At 37.5% G+C, this 27,639-nt stretch overlaps 1 protein-coding gene across 3 annotated transcripts; it reads right to left on the reverse strand.

Moving 5' to 3' along the window:
- Positions 1-14,003: 14,003 nt before the first annotated feature.
- LOC142351800 (uncharacterized) lies at positions 14,004-26,706 on the reverse strand. 3 transcript variants are annotated; one of them, XM_075403980.1, is made up of 5 exons: positions 26,499-26,706; positions 21,480-21,664; positions 18,466-18,711; positions 17,790-18,118; positions 14,004-14,366 (listed from the first exon to the last, which is right to left on the reverse strand). In XM_075403980.1, the coding sequence occupies exons 1-5, from the start codon at positions 26,528-26,530 to the stop codon at positions 14,097-14,099; spliced, it is 1,062 nt and encodes a 353-aa protein (XP_075260095.1). In that variant the 5' UTR covers positions 26,531-26,706; the 3' UTR covers positions 14,004-14,096. The 3 variants fall into 3 exon arrangements, with proteins under 3 accessions (XP_075260095.1, XP_075260097.1, XP_075260098.1); XM_075403982.1 differs by having other exon boundaries at positions 26,548-26,703; XM_075403983.1 differs by lacking the exon at positions 26,499-26,706 and adding an exon at positions 24,532-24,622.
- Positions 26,707-27,639: the final 933 nt, after the last annotated feature.

Genomic DNA, 27,639 nt, shown 5'->3' on the forward strand with positions numbered 1-27,639 from the left:
TTTTTTCGAAAGCATTAAGAGAAGGTGAGTGTTTTAGCATAGAAAACTCGAGACATTTAATTGAAATGATAGCTATTAATAACGGTGGCCTTTCCTTTTTGTCCGCAGTGGTAAAAAATTTTGCTGTTTTTTCGCTATGCTGTTTTTTTGCTATGCACGGAGAACTTATAATGATTGTATCTCAAAATCGTGGTTTTCTTGATAGTCATGTTCTGTACAGACTTGAAAAAAATTTAAGAGAATAGAGAAAACAACGACAAATGGCAAATTTTGGTACCCTGAATTTCATTTGAGCATTTTTTGTCAATACAAATGTATTGAATGTATTGAAAGCTGCAAAATGTACAAAGTGGGCTCCCTGGAAAAATTCTTTTAAAGGAATTGTTTTTGACCTAATGGTATTTCCGCTGAACTAGTTGGGTCCATTGCTCAGTTTAAATAAGCTGGCTGGCCTATAACTTGCTTGGTTTACTTGGATTTTTGCCTATTTTATGACCCAGCTTAGCGACGATTGATTACGAGATACCTTTTATGTATGTTCGTCGTCAACTCCTCCTGACAATCTGTCGGTTCTATTGACTTTGTTCAATTCTGACTATTCCAAAATTTTTTCCATAGCCGTACAATAAAGATTGAATAGGGTTGTTAATTGCGAGGTTTCTAATTGCTCGCGAACGATGCTTTAACCAGTTTTTACACTGGTGTCTCTTTTGTTTTAATCAACACTTGTTGCGATAAAAGCAGTTAAATAAACTGCCAGTGTAATAAATTTTAATGCCCGATCGACACTGGAAAAACACTTCAGCATTAGACTACGAGTTTATCACATTCTTTTATCGCCACCGTTGCTAAGTAAACAGTGGCGATAAAAGAGTGGTGATAAAATCGTAGTCTAATGATGGAAACAGTTTGATAACCTTGTAGTCTAAAAATACTTGTGTGGTCTGTGGTGTGTGTGTGTGTGTGTGTGGGGGGGGGGTGCGGTGTGTGTGTGTGTGTGTGAGATGTGTGTGTGGTTTGTGTGCGGTGTGTGTGTTTGTGTGGTGTGTGTAGGTGGTGTGTGTGTGGTTTGGGTGTGGTGTGTGTGTTGTGTATTTCTGTGCGTGCGTGTGTGTGTTTATGCATGTGTGTGCGCGTGCGTGCGTGCGTGCGTGTGCGTGTTTTTGTGAGGATGTGTCTGTGTGTGTTTTTGTTTTTGTGTCTGTGTGCGTGTGTGGGTGCGTGTGTACTTTTGTGCGCGCGTGTGTGTGGTGTATTTCTGTGCGTGCGTGTGTGTGCCTGTGTGCGTGTGTACTTTTGTGCGCGCGCGTGTGTGTGGTGTATTTTTGTGCGTGCTTGTGTTTGTGCATGTGTGTGCGTGTTCGTATGTGTGTATGTGTGTCTGTGTGCGTGTGTTTGTGTGCGTGTGTAGTTGTGCGTGCGTGTGTGTGTGTGTGCGTTTGCATGTGTGTGTGTGTGTGTGTGTGTGTGTGTGTGTGTGTGCCTGTGTGCGTGTGTACTTTTGTGCGCGCGCGTGTGTGTGGTGTATTTTTGTGCGTGCTTGTGTTTGTGCATGTGTGTGCGTGTTCGTATGTGTGTATGTGTGTCTGTGTGCGTGTGTTTGTGTGCGTGTGTAGTTGTGCGTGCGTGTGTGTGTGTGCGTTTGCATGTGTGTGTGTGTGTGTGTGTGTGTGTGTGTGTGTGTGTGTGTGTGTGTGTGTGTGTGGGTGTGTGTGTAGGGGGAGGGGGCGCATGAGGACAAAAGGAAGAACAGATCCGAAGAAATATCACTTACCTTTGAAAATGTAATTGTACTCAAAAAATGAAACGGAAAAACCAATAAAACTGTGTTCAGTTTTGAAATGATCGCAACAGGTGTTGATTAGAAAAATTACCAGATGGTTGTTATCTATCGCCCTTGAAGTTGTCATAACACCTCGGCTTCGCCTCGGAGTTTGATAACTTCTCGGTGGCGATAACAACCGTGTGGTAATATTCATTAATGCACTAAGCTCGATAAGCCATTTGAATTTGGATTGACTTTTCGTCGTCTTCGTGACTTTCGCCGCTAATCTGTTTAATCTCATTTGGAATTTCAAGTAACATTTCAACTTGCCGTTGTTTAGTGCTAACAGTGAGCCGGAATTGGTAGTTATTATTGCAGTTTATATTATTGCAGTGGTGTCAGCTCTATTTGCATAAGTTCAAACCATTTAGTGGTGAAGTTATTGAGCCCTTCTAAAAAAGACTACGATCAACGCCCACTCGCTTGAAGCAGGTTAGAATGCAATTGAGCCTCAGAGATTGTTGGGGAGCAATTGCCCACAGCGACCTAGCCGGTTTGTTTTCCAAAACTGCTTTCAGAGGTGTGAGACCTTGAGTTTTTATGGCGTGGTTTGTTATGACTCAGCCTCTTAGAAGCGAAAATTTTATATAGATATTGTTTCTCTGTGCTGTAGTGCACTTTGAGAGCGTCACTTTTTGACTGCCTAACTTGTTATTTAATTCTTTGACGCTGGGAAACTGGTCCGGAATTGATAAAACGCACTCCATTTTCACATTTTCCGCAACTTCTGATCAATTCATGTTTATAGTAATTCATGATTTTAGAAATTGCTGAAATATTTTGAAGTTTGTGCTGTTCCTTTTAGATATGTCACAGGTATATGAAAAATTGTTTTCTGTAACTGCTCTCGAATGAAGTTTTTCTAAAGCTGAAGCAAGTTTGTTCATGCCTTGAATTTTTTTTTGTTTTCGAGCATTGACTTCTTTTTTAGAACGTTGATATCATCATTGAGAAAATTGGACTTTAACGGAAGCTGAATTTCTAATATATAGTAATTGGGAACTGATCGTAATACACAAGGTCAAAAGCGCCCTCCCCGACTACTGCCTACCCCCATCTACCATCTTCCTTTACCTAACCCCCCCCCCCCACCTACCTCCCAACTACTCCCGCCCCCACCTACTCCTACCTCCAAACTTAGCCACCACCCACCTACCTAACCCAAAATTTCCTTTCACTCTTACAGACCCCAGGCCCGACACCATTTCCTATCGTTCTTTAGGCAGTTAATTTTTTCATTGATTTTCGCCGTCAGCCTCTCAACGGCTATTATCGAGGTGCTCTCCTTTTTACAATTCAAAGAATTTGAATTGTATTGGGGCTCTGTCTTTCTGATTGGTTCACACATTTTTAATTGCTCTCAAACGAAGTTAGTAGCAATTATATTAGTCCTGTTGGTCTTTTTTATGCGATGTTTCGCTTGACCGATTTTTCGTCTGACTCATTTGACTTTGCGTCCTTAATAACGGGATAAACAAGTAGCGCTCAGCGGGCCTAAAGTTTCATTAGAGGTCCTTGGCCGTGTTTAGTTGTCCTTCAAGTGCTTAGTGTGGTGATGCTACTGGGAAGGCCGTAGTTTAATGTATAAAGGTCATTTTTCGGAGTTTTTGAGCCCAAAATGTTGCAATTTTTCGTGATTTTTTAGTAGTCTTCATTTTTTGTTGGACTTGTTTAGAATTGAGGCTGGTTATAGCTGATAAAGGTCTTTTGCATGACATAAGTTCTTTTTGGCCATTTTAAGAGCTCTATAAGGTACTCCAAACAAAAACACGCAAATTTATATTTTTCACAATTTTTAAAATTTTTTGGTTTTGAGTTTTTTCAACCCTAGATGTCAAGGAAACCTAGGGTTTGATAATAGGTTACTGTATAGTTTAGAGGGGTAATGGAATGGTTTTCAACTTTTTAACAACATGAATTTAAGCATTATTTTGATAAAACTTGCATTTTCTCACTTTCTTTTTGTCATTATTCAAGTTTTTCCAACCCGAGGGGCCAGAAAACCCCATTAGGGGTTGAATTTTAATCTACTGAAAAATTTTTATTGGTCATTGAATAGTTTTCAACTTTTCATTATCAATCTTTAGCAGATTTTTTGTTTAACATGCATTTTTTTTCAGTTTTTCTGAAAATGTTTATATTTTAGGTTCTTTCTAGCCTCAAGAGCCAAGCCACTTGCTATATGAATGGATATTAGGCTACGGCTTAGTTTCTTTGGCTAATGGAAGGGTTTTCATTATTTTAACTTCACGAATTTTAGCTTTTTTTGACAAAATTTGCAATTTGTAAATTTATTTGACATTTGTCGTTAATCAAATTCTCGAACCCCAGGGGCCAGGAAACTTCGTTAAAAGTTTGATTTAAAGCAACTGATAAATTTTTTTTGGGTTATGAAATAGTTTTTTTTTATATCACAAATTTTTGCTAGTTTTAAAACTTTTTGCTAAAGTTTTCTGAAAATTTTTGTTATTTTTCATGTTTATCCAGCTTCAAAAGCCAAAAAACCTTCTCTGGCGTTTGATAATGGGTTGTTGCATAGTTTCTAGTTGTAATGGAATGTAGTCCTAGTTTCTAACATTACCAATTTTTGCATTTTGGGGACAAAACTTCCATGTTTTTTTAGTTCTTTGACATTTAATGTCATTATATAAGTTTTTCCAGTTCCAGGCGCAAAAAAAGCTCCTTAAGGGTTCGATACTAATTTCCTGATGATTTCTTATTGACCATGAAATAGTTTTCAACTTTTAAATATCACAAATGGAGCATTTTTTGATAAAACTGGACAATTGCTATTTTTTTCTCCGACCTTAAGAGCCCAGTAACCTCTAGGGTTTGATAATAGGTTACTGCATAGTTTCTATATGTAATGGAATTTTTTCAAGATTTTAACATCACCAATTTTAGCTTTTTTGACAAAGCTTGCAATTTTCGAAGTCTGCAAAATTTCTAGATGTAATGGAATGTTTTTTCATGATTTTAATACCACGAATTTAAGCAATTGTTTAAAAAATTCTTTAATTTTTTCAAGTTTTTTATCATTGAATTTTTTGATTTTTTTGAGCACCACGCGTCCATGGACCTCCAAGTTTTGTTCTGCGAAATCTGTTTTGCACTTCTTATTTTTCTCGAATTGATTTTATTTCTAACAAGGCTAGAGAACTAGAAGTTGCAGAGTCGAATATAATGATTGAAAATCCTAGCTCTCTTACTCTCTACTCACTCTGTCAGTTTGGGTTTCTTTCCACTCTTTCTCGTTCAAGTTTTATCTTTCGCGCACTCTGTCTCTCTCTTTCCTTAACTCTTTTGTTGATTCTGCACTTCAGCTTCTGTTATGTGGCGTGACGTCATCACCTATTACCTTCATTTACGCTGAATTATAGTAGAAATGTTTTACAAAAAATGACTTAACTAGTTCTTTTGAGGAACTCATTGTTAACTGCTGTTTAGGAAATCATTGTTAACTGCTCTTTAGAAAATCATTGTTAACGAATTTCGTAGCAATTGTTTTAGCCCTGTCGTTTTATTTTAATGCGATTTTTCGCTTGACCGATTTTTCGGGTGAGCCAATTGACTTTTCGTCCTCAGCCCGGCCTCCACATCAGCCCCCACCAATCCCCACCCCTGCACATCGTTCTGATCGTAAGGGCCACGTTCAGCCAAAGATCCCTCTCCCAGCGTTGCCCACCACTGTTGCACCTCCGCTGCAGTGCATGCACAACCACCCTCTCCCCCTGTGGTACCCTGTGGTATCCATTCACCACATACTCTCATTAACAGTGCAGTAAATTCATACCCAGTGAAATGCAGTACATTTGTAGCCTTCTATTTATTACCTCACTCAATCGTACCACGATTGATTAAGTACAGTGACAGGTAGTTGTGACCTTGACTACAACTAACACATTGGCAGCGAACTGCCTAACTGCAGTCTGCCTTGACGTTAACAATAAAGAGTTGTCACTGGATTTCTTTTGAATAACTTCACACATCAGCCTAGGCCTAATTATCATACCACACGATACGAGTACGACATGGCGCAGTCAGACAAAATAGGACGCACAGCACTAGGACTCGAACCCTTCTGGGACAAACCCAGCAGTAACCCACCAATTTCATGGGAGAAATGGAGGAGCCAACTCAAGATGGCCCTCGTCGCTAAGACAAACATCGAATTAGACGAATTACTCCAAGAGAGACCGACAGCAGTCATATACCCCCCCCCCCCCCCGAACCGGTAGAAGAACAACCAGTACAAAACCCAACGCAAACAATGGAAAGAGAACGAATTACGAGGTACAACCAAGCAATGGCCAAATGGAAGTATGAATGCAATCATATTGATCGAATTGGGGTCTTATGCGGCGATAAGCCATGGGACATGGCAGATAGAAAAGCCAAATTTTTAATATATCTCAACCTCGGAATGGAAGGACGAAAGATGCATGCCCGGAAATTCCCACATACAAACGTGGAAGCAAAAACAAAAATGGAGCTATGGGACGAACTCGAACAAACATTCATCCGCCCAAGGAATGTAACGTTCGACAGATACCTCCTGCTAACACGCAAACAACACTGATGAGAAACAATGGAACCATTCCATTCGTTGCTAAGGTCACTAGCAGAACATTGCCAACTTGGATACTTAGAAGACGCACTCCTAAGGGACATATTTACGGCAAATATGATAGATCAGGAAATACAAAGGGAACTGCTGAAAACAACCCTCACCCCTGAAAAAGCTCTCGAACTAGCCGTAAGCATTGAACAAGGCATCAGAAGCCAATTAGCCATACAGGCAAGACAACCAGTGGATGCATCGACCACCCCACTCATTGGACGAGAAGATCCAACCATAACAGACCTCAACTTGGTAGATCAGTGAACGAAATCGAAAACCAGGGGCTCGAGCAAACAACTCAAGGTATAAATATGATCGCACCCAACTTAGACACTCACTCCACATATGACGACTCAACTGACGACTACTCAGTCAACAGAATGGAATCACCGGATGATCCAACGACACCATCTAAATTGCACATGCGATACGGCAACAGCAAGTTCTGGGTAATAGTCGACTCAGGGAGCTCCACTAGCTTAGTAACAGAACAGATGGCGAAAGACATCGAGGCCAGGGACTCTAACACATGGTGGAGCAGAACGACGAACCCGGTGAAATTGAAAAGCTACACAGACACCCCAATAAAGAACCTAGGGACCCTCTACTGCGACATCGAGTGCAACGGTTGGAAGACAGGACGCGCGGACATCATAGTGGTTCCTAACAAACACAGAGCGATCGTAGGAAGGGACCTATTCAGACCTTTAGGAATTCAACTAAAACAAAACGACTCCCCAACATCCACAGGTAAGAACATCATTTCAATAGACAATCCACAACCCCTCACAATCAAGGAGGAAATAGCAACTAAATACAAAAACTTAACAACTAGAATAGGACGATCCAAACACCATAAGGTAAAATCACTATTTAAGTCAAACTACACCCCTGTCCATCAAAAAGGAAGGCGTGTACCACTGCACCTCGAAACACCAGTTGAAGAAGAACTACGAAATCTACAAAATGATGGTCACATAACCAAATTAGAAAAATGCAGCGACGAATTTTTCATATCACCAAAAGTCATTACAGTCAAAAAAGACAAATCATTAAAATTAGCAATGGACTCGAAAACAATAAACAAAGCGATTCACAAGAACAAATACCAATTGCACAACATCGACTGCCTGATGGACAACATCGCACAAACAATCACTCAGTCGTCCGATGAAGGAGAAGTTCTATTCTCCACAATAGACCTACGCTACGCGTACAGCCAAATACCACTGGATGAAGACACAGCGAAACAATGCAATTTCAACATCATAGGCGGCCAAGCCACAGGAACATACCGATTTAATGACGGACTAACGGATATGCCGGCAGAATTCCAGAAAGCCATAGACAAAACATTATGCAACCTAACAAATACATTCAGTTTCCTAGACGATATTATCATTGTTACTGGAGGTGGCCTACAAAATCATAAAGAAAAACTATTCAAATGCCTAGATAGACCAAATGAAGAAAATCTGGCAATCAACTTTAACAAATGTCACTTCGCAAAAAATAAGATGAAGTGGCTCGGCTACGAAATAGACCAAAAAGGTATCAAAGCAATCGTCTCTAAGACACAGGCCATTCTAAACCTAAAGCCACCTACATCCCACAAACAACTAAAATCATTCCTGGGGAGCGTCCATCATCTAACGAAATTTATACCAAACCTAGCACCTCTATGTCGTGAATCTAGACAAAAAGACACAAAATACGTATGGACAAATCACCATCAAACGAAATTCGAAAACATAAGGAATGCATACGTAACTTAACAGAAAACACACACTACGACACGAAAAGAAAGACCAGAGTCAAAACAGACGCATCAAGATCAGGACTAGGAGCAGTCCTAGAACAAGAAATTTGTGACGGATGGGAGACAATATAATACGCTTCAAGATTTTTAAATAAAGCAGAGGAAAAATACAGCATCAACGATTTAGAGCTACTAGGAGTAGTATGGGCGTTAGAACACTTTAAACACTACCTCTTAGGTCACCACTTCATTGTACAAACAGATCATAGGGCCCTTTTATCTATCCTCAAAGAACGCTCAAGTAAAATTCATCAAAGCCGTTTAACTAGATGGTATGATAAATTAATCCCATTCAATTTTACTATTGAAAACATAGCCGGCACTAAAATGGGATTAGCAGATTACATGTCCCGAAATCCATCGGAACTTGCAAAACCACCAAGCACTTACGACAAAAATTTCATAATAGCACAAATAGATGTCATAAAAGAAACACTCAAAATCCTACTTAAATGTGGCAGACCAAAGAAACATAACAACAACACTACACAACATAATACAAAAACAACGGACAACGGCTACAATGCTATCGAAACTAACACAATGGAATCGTCCCACGATTCCAATATCCCACTAAATTGCCAACCTAAACGACAGAGAGGCAGGCCCAGAAAAACAAATGTGGAATCGTCGAACGATTCCACACAGACAAGAAGCAATAGCGACAAACGCAGTACGTTTACAAACAAGATACAAAAGACTAACAAATACAACCTACGCAGTAGCCACAAAACATTCCAACCACAACCAAACGAAACGAACCATGACGTCACTAACAACCAGCAAGACACACACCAAACGAATACACAAGCGCATTTGCCAATTAACACAGCTATAAGTAAGCAGCGATTTAATTTAAACAAACATCTAAACTCAGCAAACGAAATGGAGAACACAAAAAACAACCCAAAAATTACAACAACAAAATCCGCAGTGCAGAAAACACTATTCTCGATGAGAAATTAGTTAAGCCCCAAACCAAATTAGGAGGACCATCAATCCATCACCACAGCAAATGACCAACTCCTGAATCAACTAGACAGCATATTTAACCAAGACTTGATCGCAGCAATGATAAACAGAGACACCGTATTACGGGAGATCAGAGACTGTATCATAAACGAGGACCAAGCCCGAAGCAAGAGTTTAAGTAAACAGATTTACGCAAAATGGGGAAATCTCAGCGTCAACAACGGATGCATCTTATTTGACAACAAGTTAGCTATACCTAACATCCTCAAGGAATCAGTCGTGGACGTACTACATTCAACTCACCCAGGGGCGTGGGGCATGACTGAACTAGGACAGAGACTTTGGTAGCCATTTATCAACGGCGACCTAATTAACAAATCTAAAACGTGCCGTCCCTGCACTGAATATGGTAAGAATCTAAAAAGCATATTACGAAAGTCCGATTGGACACCCCTGCCACCATGCTCAGAAGCAAACGAAGAAATTCAACTAGACTTCGGTGGACCAATATTTGATGGACAAGGGCGGGAAGTTTACTTCCTAGCTTGCATTGACCGTTTCTCAAAATTCCCGACCCTTAAACTAGTTTCAAACGCCAATGGCCCGAACATAGAAAAGTTTTTAAACAAATATATAACACAACATGGGGTACCTAGAAACATTAGACTAGATCAAGCAAGATGCCTAAAAGGAAATAAAATACAACTATGTAAACGTAATAACATTGAGCTAATATACGCACCAGCTAACGATCACCGCCCTATAGGACTAGTAGAGCGACTAATACAAACCGTCAAACGACGATTGGGTTGCATAAAACTCGACCCCAATCAAAAGCCGTTCAATATTAAGAACGCCCTCCAAAACATATCATTTGAACTACGTACCTGCAGAAAGAAAAATTCAAAACTCTCTCCGTTCGAAGCCCACTACGGAAGAAAAGCGAACACCGCCCTATCAATTATAACATCTAAACCAAACATAAAAAAATCTAAATTGGTCAAACACTTTAAAATACTATTTAGATAACAACATCATAGGAGAGGACGAACTAATCAGCCAAGACAAATGGTATGACGAGGACCTGGACAGTGACGAGGAAGTAAGAGCCACGAAACAACGGAAGCTACAAGAAGCCAGAGACCACGTAGGCGAGATACCACGCACCTTCAAACTTCCGAAAGCAAACTTCGAAGAACCACTAGCCAGTAACAGCCCTCGACTCCAGTTAGCCGAAAAACACTCGCCGCCTCTCGCAACAAAAAGCAATTACAAGGTCTTTACGAGGCTATTCCGGAGGGGGCAGCACTCGTCAAGTCAACGAATACACCATCGCAGTGAAAGTACCAGGCCAGCAGGACACCGTCCTGAACAAATCGGATATTGCAAAATTTGGCACGCCAGAACAACGCAAAATACCACTCATCAACTTCGCGGCAAGAAAGACAGTTCGCAACCACCATGTGAAGCTCATCCAAAGCATGGAATCCCACGCGTAGGACATAAAGAACAAAATCATCGGCCAACGAGCCATTCGAAAAAAGGGACCCCAAGCGTCGAACTCAGACAGAAAGGCAAAAGCCAACCTGACCAAAGTCAATCGGATAAGAATTCTACCAAAGAAAAGCTACCAACCATCACCCAAGAAAGGATCTCCCAAAAAGAGAAAGCTCTCTACAGCATCCTCCCAAGCGTCAGCAGATGAACAAGGCGCCGAACCCCACGACTCCGATAGCAGCCAAGACTCCAACACCACATTCAAGCAACATGGAAATCCATTCGTAATAGTAACGGATGAAGCAGCTACCCGACGCAGCGCAAGAGACAAAAAGAAGCCAACACGATACGGCGATCTCATTGAGCTCTCATCCTCAGACGATTCTATGGACAACAGACGACCACTAAAACCCCGCAAAGGAGTTAGCATTGCTTCATACTCCCCACCCAGACCAACCTCTGCCGCATTATGCACATCACCGGCCCACAGCGTAATTCCTACAATCGCAGCAAGCCCAATTGACCTCAATGGAAACATCGGGAACCCATCTCCTGATCTCAACGAGCGTCAAACACAGGAAGATGTGCTTGCCATCTTTAACCAAGACCAGCCCGAACGCTCCCTCCAGCCACACGAGTACTAGCCACTCTGACAAAAACTCATAAACTCTCACCTTAGTAAACTCAATGCTCAATCAAGAACATTGTTTCATTATTTCACTTCACCTTATCTTTATACATTCATCAACTGCTAAAGCAGTCAATAATCATCTAGTGCTCACATCAGCCTTATCATCAGTCGTATCAATACGTTAATCTTCTTTTGTTCGCATATTACTCCCATTTACAGTATATCTCATTATAGTTGTACTCATCTCTTATTTCTACTAACATGTACATTAACGTAATTCCTTCCCGAGAGGGGCAAATGTGGTACCCTGTGGTATCCATTCACCACATGCTCTCATTAACAGTGCAGTAAATTCATACCCAGTGAAATGCAGTACATTTGTAGCCTTCTATTTATTTCCTCACTCAATCGTACCACGATTGATTAAGTACAGTGACAGGTAGTTGTGACTTTGACTACAACTAACACATTGGCAGCGAACTGCCTAACTGCAGTCTGCCTTAACGTTAACAATAAAGAGTTGTCACTGGATTTCTTTTGAATAACTTCACACATCAGTCTAGGCCTAATTATCATGCCACACGACACGAGTACGACACCCCCCATTAAACAGTGGCTAGCTACTGACGCAGCCAAACGCTTGCTGGTCGTTTGAGAGCAGTTCGCCCGACGTTGGTCGGTTATGTTTATGATTTTTGAAGGCCAATTGGAGTAGTGATTTTCATCACCTCGAAACAGGAAGTGGAGCGAAAAAGCAAGTGGTTTTGCAGCTCGAATTTTTTTCACTCTAATTTTAAAGTAGAGTGGGAAAACGATGTTTGGACAAAAATTCACTTTCTCGCTAGTTGTTTTTTATTCGCATGCGGCAATTTCACTTTGATTTTAACGTTTTCTCAGTTTTTGGATCCTTTTTCTTATCGGTTTTCCCAATCCATTCATAATTCATTCGAGGGCTAGCTTTTTGTTTGAACCAAATTTCTCTTTCTCGCTGGTGGGTTTTTTGTTCACTTGCGGCATTTTGACATTGATTTTTAAATTAATGTTTTTTAAATTTTTTTGATTTATGTTTTGGAAATGGTTTTTCCCAACTCACTCATGGTCTGTTCTATGTCTAGTTGTGGTTTCGTCAATGAAAACTCTTTGAGTTTTACGTAAGGACTTGTCCTGCTGTTTTTTATTCAATTTATCTTTTGATCACGTTTCTCGATTGACTTACCTCTGGACTTTTGACTTACCTCACTCGCTGTTTCAACTGAATGGAGTTTCAATTTTTTACGCATTGAATTACTCAATGTGGTGAATACTGTCACCAGTCAAAAGAGCAAAATCAAATGAAATGGAATAAAATGATAAAGCCCTATCATTAAGTCATTGAGCATTAGGTTATCAAAGTTCATTAGTGTTTGGTAGCTGACATTGGTTTTAGGCTTATTTGCTTTTGGCCTGGAAGCTGAATTATATCTAGTTTTAGTCTAGTTGAAACTGCATGTGAAATAAGAATACTTTTTGACACTCTTTATCTTTTTTTTGTGTTTCCATCCTGATGTGCGTCAACGGCGACAATTTTCAGGCAATCTGCCGGCTAGGTTTTCTTTTTTTTTGATATCGTACTTTAGAGAAGTTTAGTTTAGGTAAGCTTCAGAGTTTAAGTTTAGAGATTGTATTGAATTACTCTTTGAGTGGTTTCCCGTTTTCTACGGGCTCTGACTTTTTACGCAAAATTTTTGCTTGATATTTTTGCGCTTTTGTTCTAGGACAATTGTTGACTTCTCAAATGATTTTCACGCTTCTGGCCTTTGCGTAATCTCAATTGCTCTTGCTTATAAGTATAGTTTGTCGCTAAAATAAAAGCGATTGCCGCATAGAAAAACACAAGGGCCTGACAGCTTTGTGGTGATTGCTTGCGGATTACACCGGAGTTCGTGGGTTTGAAAATTTTATCTAGGCTACAGCATTTGATTTAAATCGCCCCGCCTCTCGTTCAAGAGCAATTTTTCCAAAGCTAGTCGGTTTATGTTTTTCTTTTGCTTTATAATTTCCTTGTACGGTCCAAATTGGGTTGAATTTGTTTTCTCTACTTTCTACGTCTGTGGAAGACTCTCAAAAGTGTTAGAATTAATAAAGCATTGTTAGCCTTTTTACAGTTTTCTTGTGAACGTGCAAAGTAAAATTACTGACAGCAGAAAATGTTCTAAGCGCAGTATTTTTAATGACATATACATCATTCACTGCTCAGACTGCATTTCATCACGGGAAAATTTATCTAATTCAAAGCTCTAATTTTTAAGTATTTTCTTTATTTTCAAAAATAAGCCGTATGAAATTTGTCGTGGGGCCATGTGCCCACCACCCAACCAAAACAATAGTTTAATTGGCGTAATAGTTGAGAGATAGTTTGCGTGATGCGCCACACACCAATGACTGATTAGTTAATCGGCTGCCTCTGTGAAGTGAGTATGCTTTCACTTAACAATAGCTTCTGTTTGACCACAGCCTTACAAATCTTGGAGGCAATCGTGTTTTTATCCGGAGATTTCAGATTTTAAAAAACTGCCATAGTCACCCTTGAGCCCATCAAATATTATTGGGTTGTCATTTTTTTCCTATTTATTTAACTGAAGTATTTAAAAGATCAATAAATGAGAATTGGAATTAACAACGCGTCGCTACTTATCTGCAAATTGAGTTTTTGCTATTTTTACGATACAAGTTTTCACAATGAAATTTTTAATCATTTATGATATCCTGAGTCCGGACGTGACTGTACATCGCTTCTTTTGTACTTCTTTGCGGTAGCAAAAGTCATTGAACCCTCTGTTTCATTTGGACTGGATGTAAATCCATAACTACTTGATACAGCATCAACTGCAGAACGAGATGCAACCAGAGTATCAAAAGCGACTCTTGACACCTCAAAGTTGCTCCGGCTATCATCCGAACGTTCGTCGTGTTCTCTGCCGACGTTGGATTCCAAGGTTTCTTTAGGAGGCTGGATCTCTGGCTCCCTGAAACACGAATTGTTTCGTAAACCGAATTGTTTTGGGACTCGTTTTTGGCCCTGTTGTTTTATAAAACTGTCAGAATAATTTTTATAAATTTTATAAATTTCAGAATAATTTTAAGATTCAGATTATTCTGAAATTTATAACAAAACCACCAATTTCTTCTGGGGAAAATGTCAATCATCGGCATCTTTATTTTTTGTAAAAAAGTTATATAGAGGCGTCCTATTATAATTGCAATCTATTCTGCTGCGGTCCCTTCCACTTTGTGGTTTTTTATGACCCCCACGTAAAAATTTGTTGTTATATTATATACTGTCACACGCTACTACGTAAAAATAGCATGTTCTCTTGGGGGGGGGGGGGGGTTGGAAAAATTTTATGCTCACTAAGCCGGAGGAGCCGAAACCAAGTTGATCGAATAATTTATAAAATAGCCACAACACTTGCGGTCATAATTGTCAATGCCAAAAGTAGAATTATTGGAACCTACAAAAAACAAGGATGCGCGGTAATGTACGTATGCATATAAAGTTCCGACCCCGCTCATCAACATTTTTGACTTAATTCGCTACCAAATGATGAAGAGATAGAAAACTTTCAAAAACATTCATATTGTTCCACAAATAGCCAGTGAAATACAATAATGCCACCCTAGAAGGCCGATGAACGTTGTTGATAATGTGACTACTAGAAAAGACAATAATAAATATCAAACAACAAACATTATTTAGGATCCAAACTCGATTTCTATAAATAAAATCATAAATCAAACTCACATCAGATAAAATCGAAAGAAAACAATTTAATCTATACATCATTAGAAAAATTACGAAACCTGTTCTCAAGGGGACTGGTTAATAGGTCGACAAAAAAGAGCAAAGAGGTGCGAAGTTCAAAAATACGTTTCTAATTTTGAAAAGGACTACTTTCACTGAAATCACTGAAATGTTCATTTATGTCTCCATGGGAAGCAATTAAGATTGATCATTATCCAATGTTTAATTGCGCAAAACTTCAAAGCCAATGGGACCTACAATTATTGTTATAAATTAAAAAGAAAACAAAAATCCTATAAAATGTACAAATACAGAAAGCCTCGAATTTTTTTATGAAATTTCGTAGTAAAAGCAGTAACAAAGCCGAGAAACATATTTTCGGAGCAAAATCCGTACTACAGATTAAATTATAGTTCACTGTAAATGTGACCCGTGTTTACAGAAACAGAGCTACAAATCGACCGAAGAATCAATTTAAAATGACGATGCTCAAAAACCCAATTAGGTTTTCGAAAACAAATATTTTAAAAGTCAGACCTCAAACAGATTTCAAAAAACAGCGACAGATTAGGTTGCAATACCTCAGGAAGCCAATTGGGTCTGTTAATAATGAATGAGACTAAGTCTCGACCCTAGCAATTAACAACAAATATATAAAGAAGCCAAAACTTAAACAATTTTACGTGATCAGACTGTTCAAGGCAGTGTAACTATAAGACGTCACCAGCAAGAACTGTATATGGTTGCGTTCTCCTCGTTTTAACATCAAAGAGTCTTCCTTCTAAAAGGATTACGTAGACATGACAACAAAATATACCCAGAAATTGAACAGTATAGAAAATTTTTTATGAAAATAATGGTCGAAGCAGTCAGTCGCAACGTATAATCAGGCGCGAAACGTATTAAAAAATGCTTGAATCGAGAAAAGTAATTAGGATTTCTTTTTAGTGAGATTGAGTCACATGGTTACAAAAATGAAAGCAAAAATGATACAGTTGAAATTTTTTTATTTCAATTTGAAGGTCAATAAAGCAATTAGCTGTGAACTGAATTCTTTAACTAGGTTCAGTTATACGTGCCGAGGAATCAATTGATACCTTTAGTTTCTAGGCATATGGCGTATAACAACAGAAAGAAGGAAAAACATAGGCATAAACAAAACAAATTCCTTAAAATTTTGCGAGATATTTGTGTCTCTGCTCAAAACGCATTAACTAAAGAACAAAAACAATTAAATCTTCTGATACGCGTTTTCCATTGCTTTGCATTGTTCCTACTATGCTTTCGTTCAATTCCACTTGTCAATAATGCGATGATACCACAAGGAAACAAACTGAACTCAAAAAATATGCAGTTGTGCTCAAAAAATTGAAAAGGCGTAGTATCAAAACAAAGGGACCATTAATTGAACATAAGACTTACGAACATTAATTTATAACACACAGAAAATTAGTTTTTGCTTGATTTTACAGAGACTGCGCCCGAAGATTAAGATAAAATAGTTGGAAAAATTAACAGATATTTTCTTAAAACAAATATATTCAAAGTTATAACAGACATTAGACAAAAACTGAAAGAAGTGTCAAGTTTCATTTATAGCTCCTATAAACTAACTGGATCCTGATTGGGGAGAATAAGTTATTGTGCTGAAAGATTGGGCAAAAAGTATAACAAATGAATGCAAAATTCAAGAAAAACAAAATTTTACGAAAACGTTTGGTCAGAGCCTTAGAAACCACGCGCTTAACTGTGAAACCGTAATATAATCTCGTTTGTATATAATATCTGTCATTAATTGGGCCCTGATTTGAAATTCTTGTAATTGAAAAAGTATACATAAAAATCATTTACAGAGCGGAAATATTTTGAAAAAAGTCGCGCCCATTAAAATCTAAAAATCTTTTTATTTAAGGATCAATGGCGAAGTCAAGATCAGCCCAGATGTTGCTGCCCGTCTAGCAATGTACTCATTTGTTCAAAGGGATGCAAAATAGATCAGTTTGTTAAACAAAATCTTTCAGTTCGTCAAAAATAAAAATTCATTTTGTATATTTAATGATTTTAAATTTGCGAAAAACTGGCAAAACTATAACTTCAGAAGACTCTCAAAGCCAGTGGGTACACAACTAGCTCAATTGTCAGCTGAAAAAGAATATGGCCGCAGTTTTAAAGTATTTACTCCCAGCAAATTTAAAGCAAGTCGGCTGAAAAAGCAAATTTGGTCCCAATTTTGGTACCAAATCTTGCCAAAAAACTCGGACCGAACAATTCAGGAATCCTCCTCTATCTTTAGAGATAAATTTAATAACACTACAGTTAACAATTTGAACAAATGTTTGCAAAATTGACGAAAATTAGGTCAAAAATACCGAAAAAGTGAATAAAAACGGCTAAAATACGTCTAATATTCACAAAACTTTAAACCTCGAAAACTCCCTATAAAAAGTGAAAATTGAAAAAATTTTTTCATTCCATATTCTACGCTGGACGGGCTTTTTAATGATATCACTCACAACTCTCTACGATGATTATATCGATCGGCCAAAATTGTCTTAACAAAAAAATCGATTTGAGTATATAGTTCCTCCCCCACTAAAGTGGGTCGGAACAAAAAATTTTTTTCACGAGGGAAAAAGGAAACACTTCCCTGGAATATTCTGTACACAAGACATCAGGTGTTGTGGGGCACGGGTTATCGGTCTGTACCGAATGGATATCACTTTCATCAAGTTGCCAAGCGTAAGGTGCAGAAGGAGTCAAATTATTCTCAGCTTGGGTCTGGGCCTCAACCTGGTTTGAAACCGGTGGTTGAATATCGCTAGTGGGTATATTGCTCTCATTGTAGTCCTCCAGCTCAAAACTGCTTGGGTGAACTTTTCGTTGGCGAGCGAGGTCTCTTAGAGATCTCTTAGCTCTGTTTCGTGTCTGTTTGCGACGATCTTTCAAAACTGATCCGGCCGAAGGCGGACGAACTGAAATAACTCAAAATTCTAAAATGCGATTCAAGATTTCTAGATGTCTCAAACAACAATTCAAATCCTAATTTTTTTGATCAAGAGAAAGTGATTACTTTTTTTGACAAATATTTTTGTTTACATTCATTTGTTTAACAAATACGATCAAAAGATTAACACAAAATTTGAGTTCCAGCGAAAATTTCTTGTAGTATTTCAATTTGGGTGCTTTGACAAAATTAAAATGGATCCTCAGATTCTGGAAATATTTAAACTTCACAATTGGTTCCACTAGAAAAGTTATTTGACAAAATTGAAAACGGAGATAAGTAATAATGGCAAAGTTTATTGGAAAAAAAACTTGCCGTAGGCTTTCCTGATTGCAGACTTAGTCCTGCCCTCCCCAGGTTGCCTCATCCCACCTCCCTCTCGCTCTGATTCCGAATAGTATGATTCATTATTGTAGTCGTACTCGGAAGTGCTGTCGTCATCACTATCCGAGAGCCTAGTCCCGTTACTCGTCATTGAATGGTCGTCTCCGTGTAGAATGAAATTCCTCTGTTTGCGAAGGGTCACATCTTTTTTCAGCTCATTTTCCTCCAAATCACCGTCTGGGTTTATTAAAAAGTTAGTACTAGTACTGATAATTTCGTTTAATTTAAACAGATTATAGGTTTGCGTCAATTTTATTATAATTGATATTTAAAAAAAATAAAACCAAAAAACGACGCAAAATTGGTTAAGGACGGCGGCCTTTTCATAAGTCGAGTTTTTGAATAGGGTCGTGTCAGTTGTCGCCTTTTCTCGACACGGTTGACCAAATAGGAACGTCTGTTTTACGATCATCAATAGTAAGAGTTTTATTAATAGGCTTATTAGGTTTATTACGGAGTTTACTTCCTTATTAAGTTTTTGAAAATAGTAGGAGAAAGCGGTACATACTGAGAGCTTGTAACATAATTAAGGACATTATTCTCCTCATACGAACTTCCATTTCATAGTAATTAGCGTAGAGATCAACATAATAGCCTAGAGATCAACAAGTCATAATCAAACACCCCTAGTCTAAACAAGGCACACAATGCTTCGACCCCGTTAAGCCACCTCTTTGAAATAATTGTTAACCAAATGAGGGAGAGATAAGAGATAGGAAGAGATAGAAAAGATAGGAAGAGATAGAAATTTCATTCATTGATCGAGAGTTATTTGTGTATGTATCCATTTAAAAAAATAGCTTTAGACAAACCAATGAACAACGTAAGGAACGCTCATAGAGGGCTGATGATAACTGGCATTAAGGAGATAAAGAGGCCATAAAAAAACATAATCAAATGAAAACAACTCAATAAGCTTTCTCAAATTACGACCGAAACTCAATGACATCTAATTTTTTGATATTTTGATTAAAAAAAACTAAACAAAATTGATAAAAACTGAAAAAATTGATAACAAAGTCAAAATAGCATTCAATAAAACCTCAAGTAAACAGATTAATTTTCATTTCACCACAAAAGTTGGAAAACTGTCTTTAATGAGAAAACCTTACAAGTAGGCAGAACACAAACAGAAATTTTTTTTTAAAAAAGTACGTTTATAATTTTATAATCTCAAAGTCATTAAAACCTCTTGCTATCAATTAAAATCTTTAAATAGCTTCAATTATACTTCCATAGGATGCTATTGAGACCTGATTTTATCCAGAATGTCTCGACTTTGAAAAAAAATAAAAGCGAAAAACGAAATCTATTTTTTGAGAGAAAAATGGTGTCGAAACCTTCAAAATTTGTCTTCTGTTTACTCAAAATGTTGAATATTTTCAGCTGGGATTTTTTGCACGCTGTTAAAATGATATGTGATTTTTCATTTTGAGACAACTGGAAAAAACAGCAAAAAACGTGCAAAATTGGAAAATGTCCGAGAACAACAAAAAACATGAAAACTTGTTACCCAAGACAACAGAATATATAAACGAGAAATCAGTTGACTATTTTATAATTGGTTTAGAAAGACTTCATTTTTTTCCTCTCCTGAGACTACGGTACAAGACGACAGAAATAAAATGAAAAATTGCAAATCTCAAAAAACCATTAATTTTTGAAACCATAGGTGATAACAACCGTAAGCTTTCAGCTAAAATGTTCAATAAGTTAAATTTTACTGCCTATGAAGCCCATGAGACAAGTCAATACTTCAGTTAAGTCAAAAGACTGCAAAAACAAATATACGCAGAACTCAAAATTTCACAAACAAATTCGTAAAATAGTGTTGAAGTCAAAAAATCATGAGCTGTTTGCTAAAAAAATGTTGTACGTTTGTGGTCGCATTTTACGTAAATTTGATTTCTATTGAATGAGTTTTGATTTCATATAATTTTGGTCTGTAATTACAAAAAAAACTGGAAATTAGTTTTATAAAAAAACAGAGGCCCATTGCACTCCCAATACAGTTTGAATTGTAAAATTTTACAATTAAAATCAGAAATATCCTGCTATTACCGCTTGTCAATTAGAATAACCAATTGCTCCAAAGGTCTAAAAATAGCCATTGTTACATAAAAGTCAAATGTTCAAAGATAAATGATGATTTTTTGTTAATAATTGAGTTACGTTAACAAAAACAGTACAGCAAAACTACAGGATATTCATAGCTCTGTTATATTCTCTTTTTTAAAATCTAAAAAGGTCACAACATTACGAGCCAACGTACCCTTCCAATAAAGTTAAATTATCGCACCTTTGTGAAAGAATTTTTAGAAAAAGTCAATGTAAAGTATAATATCAATTATACTTTTTATTGTTGTGCAATTTACTATGATCTATTGTGTATCAGTGTATACCAATTAGTGTAGTTTTAAGTTGTCGACATATCCCTATCAGTTTTTGTGGAACTAATGAGATAAAATAATGTTTTGTGCACGGGGCTCTTACTACCTGAACTATGTGCAGGGGTGGGGATTGGGGGAACTTCAAACTTTAAGAACTCCCCTTCTCATCATAAGTATAAGTCTCCAAAACAGTTTTTGTGAATCACATGCTTGGAGATTAGTCAGCTGAAAGGGTCTAAGAGAACTTAATGCCCTCTGGGCACTACCTTACATGTTTATCTCATTTTTGAGGACAAAAAATCTAATGGGTCAGACGAAAAACCGGTCAAGCGAAAAATCGCATTAAAAAAGACCAACATGACAAATATAATTGCTACAAACTTTGTTTGAGAGCAATTAAAAACCATACACACTTAAATGGGGTTGACCAAAATGGGATATTGAAAGTTGGGTTTTGTAAAAACCCTGAGAGACGGGATGATATTATGACTCAGACACAAATTCGTTCCTGTGATATATGCTTCAATGATGAGCAGCTATTATGTTCACACTTACTTTCCTCGTCGTTGCCTGATTGGTGGCATTGGTTGGCAATTTGGTCTAACTCTATCATCTGTTCCATCAATCTCATTGTATCCTGTTCAACTTCTTCTCTCACAGCCTGACAGATTCTGATGATCCCATAGAGTAATAGGACAAACATAACCACACACAGCACTCCAACACATACCCACGAAGGTCTGAATATAATTGGGAGTTCAATTCGGATCTTTTCCTTTTGTGCCCCCCCCCCCCCACACACACACACACACATAAACACAAACGTACGTGCCATTTTTTTGCATAATGACCTACTATGTAATTGCACCTGCTCTGTATGGAGGGATGTAAGGGGGGGGGGGGTGCATAACGTACGCATATGTATGACAATTGTAGTCTTTACATGCTTCTCCTCTCTGCCAAAATTAGATCGAAACCCGATAACCGCTTTTTTCAAAAACATTTCCATGTGTCAATGCCGAAAAGCAGAGCACTGCAAATTCTCTTTTTCTAATATCCAAATGAATTATTGTTACGTATGAGTGGACTTAATCTGAATTATCAGGCGGTCAAATTGATTATGGAAAAATAGAAAACTCGAGCTAAGGTAAATTCTCAAGGCGTTAGGGGCCAATTGTAGCCTTTGTAGCTCGTGAACTTTAATTAGTTTCAAAATATGATAAAAAAATCACACGCAATTAAAAGAACATCGCCGTATTTTAAAATTTAATTTCACAAGTGAAATCCAGCGAATGAAAACAGTTTTCGAGAAAATCTGTTCGCGATGTCACCTAGATTCAGTTTCTAAAGAGAAGCTATAATTAATCTTTAATTCAACCAGAATAAACCGCCCTTAAAATAACATTTTTGGTTTCTGGCTGATCGCAGTGGAACAGCAGTAGGCCACAGCTGCCTGTTCTCAGCTGCCCTTTTTTTTGTTACCCCCCCCCCCTTACAGTTGATTGCAGTCAAGATTGGTCAGGTCATTGCTCAACTGAAAATATCACTGATTTTTAGAAGACACCCTCTAACGCAAGCAATTTTGTGGAGTTAGGGAACTGAACGGTTACATGACAATTTTCTTTGATCTTTTCGTTCAATTGTCCTATTACTAATTAGCAGTCGCTATTTCAAGGATGATTTTTAGAATTTGTGGACATTATAATCCCATGTTCGGTTGTGATAGTTTCATATCAAATCCCACAGGCCATTTAATTATATAGACGGCGAATCCCATGTTCGGTTGTGATAGTTTCATATCAAGTCCCACGGGCCATTTATTTTATAGTCGGCTAAATGGTCGTTCTGGTTAATTTAGCAATAGGGTAAATTGGGTAAGTTGGCATTGGGTTAATGGCATTGGGTAAAATGGCATTGGGTAAAATGGCAGGTTGGGTAAGATGGCATTGGGTATAATGGCATTGGGTAAAATGGAATTGAGTAAATTGTCCTGACACCAACTGAACCGACAATCATGGGCGCGTGATTTGAATCAAGCAATTTACCTCTAGCCTATCAAGCCATATCAACATACAACAATTTGTTCCAAAACATTTGCTTGGAAATCGAGAAATGATTAAAATTAGATTGTCATTCCTCTAAAACAAACTTTTTTAAAACAATTTGATCATTATAGTGAAATCTACTATTCGTGACGTGTTATAACTCACTTTTATCAAGAACTAAAAAAGGATGCTTAATTATCTCTTAGAAAGCGAATTTTTGCCTTGTTTCAAGTGAAACTGAATTGTGTAACATCTCTTAAAACTGATCAATGACTATTTCGACATAGCATTTTTAGCAATTTTTGTCAACCTAATTTTTTCAACTTGTCAAATACAAATAGCGACGCAAGTGAATTCATTATTTGTACCTCAGGCACAATAAAGCATCTCGTCATGAGCTGAATTCAGAGGAACAAGAAATTGGAGGGAGGCTTTAGAGACGATTTTTAAAAAGTTGAGAAAACAGAATTTGCCTTCGACTTGAGTGGAGGCAAACTATTTTGAATAAAAAATGTAATGACTTTGATCAGGTAGTACAAGGAAGTTTGATCAGGTAGTACGATAAAAACAAGGAACTTTGCTATAAACAATCAATTTGAAAGAAATTAAAAACGCAAGACAGAAATATATTTTGGTCGAGCGGCTGAAACACGAATGTGTTTTTGTTCTTTCACTTTTTTGCCAAACTGTAGAACTCTCTTTATGCTGCAGTCGCAATGTTTTACAATCAAAATTTACAACGAAGTTTTACTAAGCTGCAATTTTGGATTTATTTTATACTGAACCACAGTTAAGCAACAAGATCTTTCCATCTTCTTTCTTTTTTCTTTATCTCTCTCTCTCTCTCTCTCTCTCTCTCTCTCGTGTTTCATCTTTTTGCTCTGAGGAAAAAAGTTGCATTTAATTCCAGCCAAGAAAATGTATTTTTTTGCTACAGTCACATTCTTTTATCCCAGTCCTTCTCAAAACTGTTTCTTCAATCTGCAGGAATGCAAAAAGATAAGGCACGTTAACTCTGAGCTCTCAATAAACGATTTCAACTGCAGCACTGGAGCCTGTTTTGGCTGACATTCGACTATACAAAACATTAACTGTATCTGTTTACTTAAGTCTTAAAAACTCGATTCTGAGTGATCGAATAATATTCGTCCATCAGATAATAATATACTAACCGGAGATGCTCACTCCAAATTCGAGTTAGACTTTAAACAGCAAAAAAAAAATAAAAAAAATTCTCGCTCTTTGCTCTCAAACAATCAATGAGATATATTTTACAAGGCTTTAGCATTATTGCCCGTGCACTGCCTACCTTTTCTCATAAGACAGAAGGATTCTAGACTAAGAGAAGTAGAAACATAACTGGTCAGGTATGCCTGAAGATTATTGTTAATCAATCTTGAGACGCCCATAGGACCCTCTTAGTTTATATTTAGAAAATAGGCTCTAGAACTCTGTATTTTGCGATTTTTCAGAAAAAGATATATTATCAAAGAGTTGCGGTTAAAATTGTTTTCTTCGATAGTTTCATATAAACACTTTGAAAATATAACAAATAAGCTAACCTGTCGTTTTGGAACTTATATGTAAATCAAGGTAATAGATTTGAAAAAGACTGGTATAAGACGGAATAAATAGTTCAATAAACAATTCAGTCAAGAGAACAGTATATTTGTTTTCTTCTCAGCCAAATGTTGCTTAAATTGAACATAGCCGAAGCAAGCCCCCCTTTGTGCAGCTTCAAATCACGTTAACTGTGCCAGTGTCTTGGATTATGCTGTTCCCTCTGACTTGATAGTTGATAAGTCTCCAGCTCATATTGGATTTAGATCTACGATTTTTTTGGCGTAATCTTACATGATAACCATGCGGAGTTGATTTTTGGAGTATTTCTCATTATAACCTCCCCCATGATTGGAGGGAGGGAGGAAGGGAGGGGTAAAGTTGCGCAGACGAAATTTTTGATAGCGTTAAGCCTAATTTTCATAATTGTGAGGGAACTTTGTTAATAATAAGGCAAACCAAATCTCTCACGTATGACATCAAAAGCTCTATAACTGAACCATATGTAATTAATTGATAACCCTAAGAGGGTGTCATACAGATTTCGTTACTGTATACAGAGTAAATTTAGCGGTGTCAAAGTACAGGATTTATTGTTCAGAATTAATGGCTATTTCGCGGAGCGAATTCGCTATTAATTTTGTATATTGAAAATCCGATTTTCTGAGCGCTATATATTTGTGCACTTAGCGGCGCGGATTTAGCTTTAATTTACAACCTTGTATTTCGCTTAGCAAATTGAGGCTTACAATTCTTTTGATACAACTGGATGATTAGCGGAGCAAATTTCAGATTAAAAGAGAGACAAATAAAATTGAATTAAGATTCGAGAAGAATGATGAAATTAAAATTAACTGAATTTGATCAACAATTTGATCACAACTAAATGTTTCCAAACGCGGCAACTCAAATCACAAGACTACATGAACAGACAATGATTTCAGTTGAAATATATAAACAAATTGAATAAACGCAAAATTTGAAGATTTGATCTTCAAACAGGAAATTGACAATGAAATTAGAACTAAATGGTAAACAAAATGAACTAAATTAAAATAACTAAAATTAAACGGATTTGGTATTTCCAAATTGGTAGCCCCGTCCAAATTAAGTCATACTATACCACAGAGGGCGTGTAAATGTGAACTATGATGGTCATCATTTAACGGGGTACAAGAAAACAGTTCTCCCACATATAGTGCGGAATGTACATCAGCGTATGGAAAATCAAAAATTGGATTTCATTTTTTGTACAAATTTTTTGACATTCGAGTCTATGATTAAGCTTTTCGGATCGTTTCCATTTGTGCCCCACGTATGCTCCCCCAGTTACAGAGCACGTGCCATTACATAGTGAATCATTACGTAAAAATTTGGCACGTGCGTTTGTTGGGTGCAATTAATATGCACTTACTAAGCTGGGGGATCCAGTTTTTGTTTCATGACAGTGTCAATTGTGACCTAATCCGAAAATGACACTGGTGGTCAAACTGATGAGAACCAAACAATTTTAATTTTATGGTGCGAACGGGGTCTTTGATCCTTTCTCATTATATTATGCCGTCCTGTCCCACCAGCACGGATTAAAGCCCCATTCAATATTTACGGTAATTGAATGGTTTATACGCTGTGGGCTCATTAAACTGGGGAAGGGGGATTGAGTTAGGAATTTTTTTTTGCTTTTGACGACCCATTATGTTATGCGCCCCCAGTTATGGAACATGCGCCATGGGCAGATATTATCCTAATGATTTACTGGATCGGATCTTTTCTGTTTGTGCCCCCCCCCCCCAGTACGTTATGCTCCCCCCAGTGACAGAGCACGTGTCATTACATAGTAAATCATTATGTAAAACTATTGCGCGTGCGTCTGGGGATTGCAAATAATATGCGACCACAAAGCTGGGGGGCACAAACGGAAGAAATCCTTAGACTAATCCCCCCCAGCAAACTAATAACTAAAACTCACTGAGTATCCAACAGTATTCCAGTAACCGGCATCTTTTCTCTGGGCTAACCGTAGAAGATGAAAAAGTAATTGATCAGCTTTGATAATATTTATGTCTTACATGATTTTAAATAGCATTTCAGGAATTCTACAGTCTAAATTGGAATGATAACGTGTTTGAGGGATAACAAAATTGATAATTGTGTAAGAGCGGCCAAGTGAAACGAATTCATTGGCCATTTCGATTGCATTATTTTAAAAAGCACGCACAAAAAACGAGTACTGTTTTTGTGACATTTAATGTTCCTAAGAGCTGAAGATCTGAGTCTAAAATCTAGAAGAGTAATTATTTGAAGTTCTTTCCGTAGATTTTTAAATAACAATTTTGAAATGTTTCATACGCAATAAAAAACACAAGTTGACAAACGACTTCGGAACTTCATACGCATTTATACCCCCTATTTCTAGGCTTCTTAAGAGTTATTAAAAGACATACGACCACTTCTGGAGCTAAGATTTTAGGCTGGTTGAAGAGCTACGTTTCGCTTATTAGTTCGTAGAGATTCATAATAATTGCACCCGGTCTAATGCAGACACATCATCGAAGTCCAACGCCTTGTCGTCATAGTTGAGGCTAAGATAGAAGGATTAAAAGGTGGGTTTAATTTGTGTCCAATGACCTCATTTATCTAACCATAAACCTCGGAAAACAATCTTGCAAAATTTGACTGGTGTTCTTCATGAAGGTCAGGTTTTGTAAGCCGACCCGGGTGTCAGAGTTTTGACCGAAAAAGTTTTGAAATAGTTTTGAAAAAAAATGTTGGTCGAATTTTATTTTAAAAAATAAGCGGCCTAAACTGTTCCAATGTTGCACTCGTTCAAGAAACCTAATGTTTTTTATACAAGATTGAAAGATCTGTAAAAGACTTGCAGAAGATTTGAAAATGAATTCAACAGAGGAAGCAAAAGTAAATTACGCTCAGCATTGTGTCACCCCAATTCCTCCTTCAACTTTTGAAACTCTTCAAAGACTCCGCTACCTTATCTAACGAACTAAAAAATTGCAATTCGCAAAGCAATCATTAAAAAATTCAATAATTATTTTGATAAAATAGTTTTTTTCAGAATCATTCCGCGAAGTGCGGAATTTTGAACTGAAAAC

This window comes from Convolutriloba macropyga, chromosome 13 (genome assembly GCF_964194025.1).
Source record: "Convolutriloba macropyga chromosome 13, txConMacr16.3, whole genome shotgun sequence".
NCBI lineage: Eukaryota > Metazoa > Xenacoelomorpha > Acoela > Convolutidae > Convolutriloba > Convolutriloba macropyga.

Coding starts and splice junctions, on each gene's coding strand:
- LOC142351800 (XM_075403980.1), bottom strand. CDS start 26,530: ATGCCGGTTACTGGAATACTGTTGGATACTCA. Junction 18,712..21,479: donor ATCAGGCAACGACGAGGAAA/GTAAGTGTGAAC, acceptor TAATAAACCCAG/ACGGTGATTTGGAGGAAAAT. Junction 14,367..17,789: donor GTACAGAATATTCCAGGGAA/GTGTTTCCTTTT, acceptor TGTTTCAGGGAG/CCAGAGATCCAGCCTCCTAA.